The 7,619-nt window shown below is 44.3% G+C and overlaps 1 protein-coding gene across 1 annotated transcript; it reads left to right on the top strand.

Annotated features, from left to right (window-relative positions):
* The first annotated feature begins 4,073 nt into the window (after positions 1-4,073).
* On the top strand, positions 4,074-7,518 carry LOC119310633 (G-type lectin S-receptor-like serine/threonine-protein kinase At2g19130). Its single transcript, XM_037586313.1, has 2 exons — positions 4,074-4,269; positions 5,297-7,518. Exons 1-2 carry the CDS (start codon positions 4,074-4,076, stop codon positions 7,516-7,518), a joined length of 2,418 nt encoding a protein of 805 aa, XP_037442210.1.
* The last annotated feature ends 101 nt before the right edge of the window (positions 7,519-7,619 follow it).

The raw sequence follows: 7,619 nt of genomic DNA, 5'->3' as shown, positions 1-7,619 counted from the left end.
GAATAGTGCGAGCCATTGTGGCGTTTTGGGGTGCATTTTGCCTCTACACCCCTTCGACGAAGATGTACCTCCCCAAAGGCGCGAACTTCGGGAACAACATCATCGTCTCCACTCACGGTTACTTCTATCCTTTACTTCCTTTGTGCAAGTTTGTTTATTGTGTTTATTCTCTAGCTTGTTGTTGTTCTTGAGCTTGTTATATAGGTTGTCCACCTAGTTGCATATCCAGGCAGCCTATTTTTTTGTTGTTTCCTTAAATTTAGGGGAAAAAGTTAAAATTATTAGTCGCCTATTTACCCCCCCTCCCCCTCCCCCTCTAGTTGACCATACCGTTCCTTTCAACCGGGCTGCCCTTTTTACAGTTCAATGAGAGAATTTGTAAAGGATATTCGCTGTCATATTCCAGCTTGTATATCTTTGTAGCATAAAGAACTCTCATAACGAATTATATTTTTCTAATAAATATCGATTTCTGGCTGCACTCATACTTGTTCATGTAAGAGTCTGTAGGAATTAGGCTAATCTGATATCATATTTATTAGACCAAGTGTTCTATCGTCTTTGTGTAACCTTGTTATTTTTTGTTTATTATAATTATAAAGATAGGCCACAAGTTTATAACTGTGAAGAGCTCAGATTGTGTCGAGTGTGTACAGATTCGTGGTGGTGCAAGTATTTGCTGCCAGTAGGGGTAATTCTCCTCATCCTTGGGCTTGTTATTTCATAGAAGGCGAGTTACTTTTTCTAGGGCTTGTTTCCTGTGTATAATATTCTTTAACTAAACTAGAGTTTACAGTTTACCGTGTGTGTGGCAGGGGTGGAAGGGGGGGTTGCAAGCTGGATGAATTGACAGAAGTGTCTACAGCTTGGATCTATATCTATACAAATATAAAAAGACCCAAAGTGATAGATCCAACTAATCTCAGCCATCAAACCATGTCAATCCAAGGATTTAGATTGCTCCAATGATGAGCGTTCAACATGTTCAACATTTAATTTAATATCATATCAAATAGTATCATTTACGTGTAATTGATATCTATCATACCTAATAATCACGTGCAATTAACTTTCTCCATAATATCAACGTAATTACGTGTTTGAAATTCACAATATGTGGGCTGGGGTGGGTGGAAGGGAGATTACGAGTGAGATATGCGATTGACAATATGACAATATTGTCGGACATACACAAGGATTCTAAATATATACTATTACCTCCGCCCCAAATTAGTTGTCTCAATCTTGTCTTGAGACGGATGTATCTAACTCTAAAACGTGTTTAGATACATCCGTATCTGGACAAATTTGAGTCAACTATTTTTTGACGGAGAGAGTATATGTTAAACATAACAGATGTTAAACCATCAGAATATGTATACCCCGTTGCAACCACGGGCAATTATCTGGTAAGAAAATAAAGCATTACATTTCAGAATTCGTATTGTGTTAGAATGAAGTACTCCCTCCGTCCGGAAATACTTGTCATCAAAATAAATAAAAGGGGATGTATCTAGATGTATTTTAGTTCTAGATACATCTCTTTTTGTCCATTTTGATGACAAGTATTTTCCGACGGAGGGAGTACATACCACTCTTTTCGGAAAAAAAAGCATTCAATATGTTCCAGAGTACGTCCTTAAGCAAAAGAATTCCTCTACTAATCTTATTTGACTTCAAATAAATTCAAATTACTGTGACTAAATATTCGACAGGATCACAAATCTGCTTTAATTAACGTGCTGCTCTAATATATGCGCCAAAAAAAAACGTGCTGCTCTAATAATCCTACGCGGAAAATTTGACTGACGACAGTCCACGAAGAGTGGTAGAACCAGCACGCTCCACGGTCCACACCGTCTCAAACGCACGGCGGAATTGGCGGTCACGATCTACGCTGCGGTCTATTGACGTTCGGCAACGGCTCCTACCATACGGCGCTACGGTGAAGACGATAACTATGACCAACGACCGTGCGGCCGCGCATCCAGGCGAGCTGAGTGAATTGCAGAAAACATCGACATTGAAAGTTAGGTTTGCAGGAATCACAATTCTATAGTTTTGTGTCAAAAACCATTAATTTTAAGGTTAATTTTTTGCAAAAAACACTAATCGCCAGCTTAGAACGTTTTGAGCACGATTATGACAGGAGGGTCCCGCTGGACAGGGCGACGTGGCACAATATAACAGATCACAAATAGAAAAAATAGCATGGACTAAACTGTAAAAGGACCGAAGAGGATAAGGTTCGTGCAGTAAACAAAAAAAATCTGGCATCGTCTTCCTGCTGTCCAGCCGCCGAGCTCGGCCCCGGCGTGCACATCCGGTCTGCTCCCGGCGTCCAGCCGCGCCTCCGACGTCCACCGGCGAGTACCCGGACCTATCGCTGCCTCCAAGTCCTTCGCCGCGGACCCGTCACTGCGCGCCACCGCCGCCCCGCAGGTTCCGCGGTGGCGTCGTGTCGACCACGGAGTTCAACGCCTCCACGCACAAAAGCTCGTCGGCGCCAAGTCCTTCCGCAAGGAGCTTGTTTCCTCCTCCTCCCCCTCGCTCTCTGGCGTCGGTGCCGGCCTCCCAATCCCCGCTCCTTGGCCCGCGTTGGCGTGGTGACTGGTGAGGGAGGGCGCCTCACCGCGGCCGGAGCTTAAGCCGCCGCGGCCCTTGCTGCTCACCTGCATCGGCGCTGGCAAGGTGACGGGGAGGCACACCGGATGGAGCAGCCGCTGCGCAGGCCATGTACGGGCGCGAGTAGCAGTGGCGTCGGCCACGCTCACTGTCCATCCCGGCCTCACGCCACGTTTCCCCCGGCTCTCAATGGTGGCAGCCAGGAGAGGAAGTGGCAGGCGGCGTCGGCCACCGGACCAGTGGGAGACGTTGGTCACGGAGGACCTGATTGCTTTTTTTTGAAGGGTCCTTTTGCAAATCACGAATGTATCAGGGTGTAATTAGCTTTTTTTTCTTTGCCACGTCGCCCTGTCTAGTGGGACCTCCCTGTCATAATCGTGCTCAAAACCTCCTAAGCCGACGACTAGTATTTTTTTGCAAAAAATTAACCTTGGAATTAGTGGTTTTCGGCACAAAACTGTAGAATTGTGATTTCTGCAAACCTAGCCTTCAATGTCGATGTTTTTTGCAATTCACTCAGGCGAGCCAGATGCGTCACATCGCACAAATCAGCTGAGCCTGAGCTGGTCAATATTCATCGGGCATACATGTGTAACATCATCATCAGCGGCTTGACTAGCTGCTTGTGCGGTCATCTTACGTTAAGACCGTGCTATGCAATAGGATCGGAAAAGGTAATAGCGATGTTACTTGATGACTTTGATTTCGTGATGCTTCCTCAGTATTTGGTCTCGAGTGAAAGCCTTTGGTCTAACTCTATTTTTTTTCTTGACGTAAGATCTGATCCTAATTGGTTATACCTGACCATTGACCATGGCAATATTTTCATGCCGTTAATTTTTTTAAGACATTGCTAGTAGTTGTTCGACCTTTATCTTCAAGGTGAAAACCTGAGATTTAACCATCGGTGGTTACATCCGACGACAATGATGCTTGAGCGTTGCTCCCTTCCTGAAGACGTTACTAGTGAAGAATCTTTCTTGTTGTCTCTGTAATGTCAAATGGTGGGCCGATGGTCGTTGTTATAGTTCATCGATTGTTATTTTGATGCTCAATTTTCCCCCCTTTCTTTCGTCAAGCTAGAGTTTTGATCTTGTGTAATTTTGCTCTTTGTCAGCGTGATATTTTATGTGGACATTGATGTTTTTTTAGGGGTATGTGTACATTGATGTTGGTTGTGTCCATCCTAATAATCATATGAAGTTTGGACGTGTGCTCATTATATTTGTATATCACCTTGATGCTATATCTTGAATCAATAAAATCTCCAAAAATCACCAATCAATTTGGCACAGTACACGGATCAGTTGTGGTGCCGGTATGCGCGTGCCGAGACTAAACATGGACCAGGTGTGGTGCCGGTATGCGCGTGTGAAGACTAACGAACCATATATAGCGACCGCCAGGCGGCTGATCGGTCCATCATAGTACAGCATCGACTCGAGTCCATGGCGAGCTGGTGTCCACCTCCTCCTTCATGCTCCCTCCTCCTCCACTTGCTTGTCGTCGCGGCACTGCTGGTCCCGTCGCATGGGTCGTCCTCGAATGCCACCGACACGCTCACGGCGAGCCGGCCGCTCTCCGGGGACCAGAAGTTGATCTCGCAGCGCGGCAAATTCGCGCTCGGGTTCTTCCAGCCTCAAGGTAACATCCACCACCGTACGTCTACTTAGTTTCCTCCCTCCTCCTGAATAGTGTCAGTCGCCGTGTACACTGCCCTAGTCATGCTTATGTTTGCTAGATGTCCTATATACGAAAAGAGCAGTGCGCGCTTCGTTGTGCTACTTGCTTTTTCGGTTGGGTAGATTTTATTTTTACATGCAATTTTTTTGAAGTTGTGAAAATCACTTACATGCTGATTGGTTTGGCGTGTGGAGGAAACAACAGAGTATTTTTTTTTATGTGGTCTTTGGATGAGTCTTTTCTCACCGTGTGACTGGAAGCATCTTCTTTTAAACACGATACAATCACAAGTACTCACATACATGCACCCCCTCCTATAAACGCACGCACATATTTTCTATCTCTATTAACACCTTCAAGATATTGAGCCAGCAAAACTTATTGAGATTGACGAAATCATCACAGACGCATCGTAGTCGATGGGAGTGTCCCCTTCACTAAACAAACATAGCAGGAAAGCCTAAAATAAATACTAAAAAAATATGAGCACTAGTGTCAAGTGTAGGACTTGAACCTTGGTGGGCTGGTTCCACCTAAGTCATGGGAGTGCGGCTAGATGGCACCAACCAATCTTTGGTGGGAATTTCTGGGCAGATTTTCTACGTCTTAGAAATGTGGAGTTGCCTAGCTTCATTTAGAAAATAATAGTAACAGATATATGCAAGCTCCTAGTAATTTTACTAGACTTACTATCGACGTGTTAGTAGATACCAGGGAATTAATTCTAGACACTAGCAAAAACTATAGTATTTTGGAAGTACCTTTTATGAATAATAGAGGCACCAATCTTGTATTGCCAGTAATACTACAGTTTGAAACATCATCATATTTGTATGAGGCCTAAATTTTAAAACCACATGTTCTCCATTTTTTTTCATTTATAATTATATGTATTTTTGTGTTTTTTTTGGGAAATTCACATTATGTATTTTTGTGTCGATCTATCAATTATACTGACTTCTCCACTGATCTTTTTATACACGGATAGCTGAAGGATCTGGAGGCAGGTGGTACGTGGGTATTTGGTACAACAAAATCCCGGTGCAAACTATTGTATGGGTGGCTAACAGGGAGAAACCAATATCTGATCCAGCCTCATCAAGCCTGACGATCTCTGACGACGGAAATATTGTCATCCGTCAGTCCAAATCGATTGTCTGGTCAAGCAATTCAACCAATGAAGCTTTTAACTCCACCATTGCTGTGCTCCTTGACACAGGGAACCTAGTGGTTAGACACAAGTCCAACAGCTCCCATGTGGTCTGGCAAAGTTTCGATGATATGACAGACACATGGCTCCCAGGTAATAAGCTCAGTTTTAACAAGGTGACTGGTGTGTCCAACCGGATCATTTCTTGGAAAAACAATGGTGATCCAGCACCAGGAATGTTCACCGTGGAGATGGATCCAAATGGCTCAAAGCAATACATCATCCTATGGAATAGCTCCATGGTGTACTGGGACACTGGCAACTGGACCGGCAGCTCATTTCCTAACATGCCGGAGTTGTCGCGTGCAAATACCTATCCCAACACCCCATACACTTATCAGTTTGTTGACAATGACCAGGAAACATACTTCACCTACAATGTCACCGACGACAGAATATTATCAAGGCATGTCATTGGAGTGTCGGGTCAAACCCAGTCTTCTGTATGGGTGGAGGCTGCACAGGCCTGGGTGGTCTATTTTTCACAACCAAAGGCCAACTGCGATGTGTATGGATTTTGTGGAGCTTACAGCAAGTGCAGTGGGAGTGCCCTGTCATCATCGTGTAGCTGCCTCAAGGGCTTCAGTGAGCGTGATCCAAATAGTTGGAATCTGGGCGACCCAACTGCAGGCTGTAGGAGAAATGTCCAGTTGCAGTGTAGCAGCAAGGGCTTGGAGAAAGAAAAGCAGGATAGGTTCTATACAATCAACAGTGTGAAACTGCCTGACAAAGCACAAACTAGTATTGAGGGTACCAGCAATCAGAACTGCCAGTCAGCTTGCCTGAAGAATTGTTCATGTACCGCTTACTCTTATAATGGCACATGCTCACTTTGGTATGCGGAACTTCTGAATTTGCAAGACACCATTGACGGTTCTCTGGATAACATTCATATAAGGGTAGCAGCCTCTGAGTTACCAGATTCAAGAACCAAGAAACGATGGATTGCCAGAGTTGCCGTTGGTGGAGTTGCTGCTCTAGGTTGTGCAGTGATCGCTTTATATTTCCTTCTCCGCAGGAGGAGAAGAATTAACAGTATGAATCTTGCTAAGGGATCGCTGATCAGCTTTAAATACAATGATCTGCAGTTCCTTACCAAAAATTTCTCTGAGATATTGGGTGTGGGAGCTTTTGGCTCTGTGTTCAAAGGAGTTCTACCAGACACAACTATAATGGCGGTGAAGAAGCTAGAGGGCCTCCGCCAAGGGGAGAAGCAATTTCGGGCTGAAGTGAGTACTATTGGAACAATTCAGCATGTCAACTTGATTCAACTACTTGGTTTTTGTTCCGAAGGAACGAAGCGGTTGCTTGTCTATGAGTATATGCCCAATGGTTCATTGGATCATCATCTGTTTAGGAGTAACCGTGCGCCTTTAAGTTGGAGCACAAGATACCAAATCGCGACCGGAGTTGCACGGGGATTAACTTACCTGCACGAGGAGTGCAGGGATTGCATCATACATTGTGATATCAAGCCAGAAAATATATTATTGGGTGAATATCTAATCCCAAAGGTGGCAGACTTTGGATTGGCAAAGCTCCTTGGCCGAGATTTTAGTAGGGTTTTAACATCAATGAGAGGCACCATAGGGTATCTTGCACCTGAGTGGATAAGTGGTGAGGCTATCACAACAAAGGCTGATGTTTTCAGCTACGGAATGATGCTTTTTGAGATTATATCTGGCAAGAGGAACAATATGCATACTGGCACAAGTGCAAATACATTTTTTCCTATGTTGGTAGTGAGGAAGCTAGTGGAAGGAGATGTGCAAACATTGATTGATTCTGAACTTGTCAATGATGTGGACCTAAGGGAGCTTGAAAGGGCATGCATGGTTGCCTGTTGGTGTGTTCAAGACAGTGAGAGCTCCAGGCCAACGATGGGGGAAATTGTTCAGATCCTAGAAGGGTTGGTTAATGTTGAAATGCCGCCTGTTCCAAGGTATCTTCAAGTTCTTGCTGAAGGTGTAAAACCGTCTGAAGTTTCTAATCTTTCATGAGTTTTATCTACGAAACTAGATCAGGACTTGCCGATGTGAAATATGGCTATCTGTATTTCCTGTATGAGTGTATGGTCTCTTGTAGTGCGTTTTTTTTTTTT

Source organism: Triticum dicoccoides, chromosome 1B (genome assembly GCF_002162155.2).
Source record: "Triticum dicoccoides isolate Atlit2015 ecotype Zavitan chromosome 1B, WEW_v2.0, whole genome shotgun sequence".
NCBI classification, from domain to species: Eukaryota; Viridiplantae; Streptophyta; class Magnoliopsida; order Poales; family Poaceae; genus Triticum; species Triticum dicoccoides.
This window is presented reverse-complemented; position numbering and strand designations above follow the sequence as displayed.

Bases quoted from the DNA above. Each gene is read 5' to 3' on its own strand.
- LOC119310633 (XM_037586313.1), top strand. From the start codon at position 4,074: ATGGCGAGCTGGTGTCCACCTCCTCCTTCATGCTCCCTCCTCCTCCAC. The intron at 4,270-5,296 runs GTAACATCCACC...ATACACGGATAG, and splicing joins CGGGTTCTTCCAGCCTCAAG to CTGAAGGATCTGGAGGCAGG.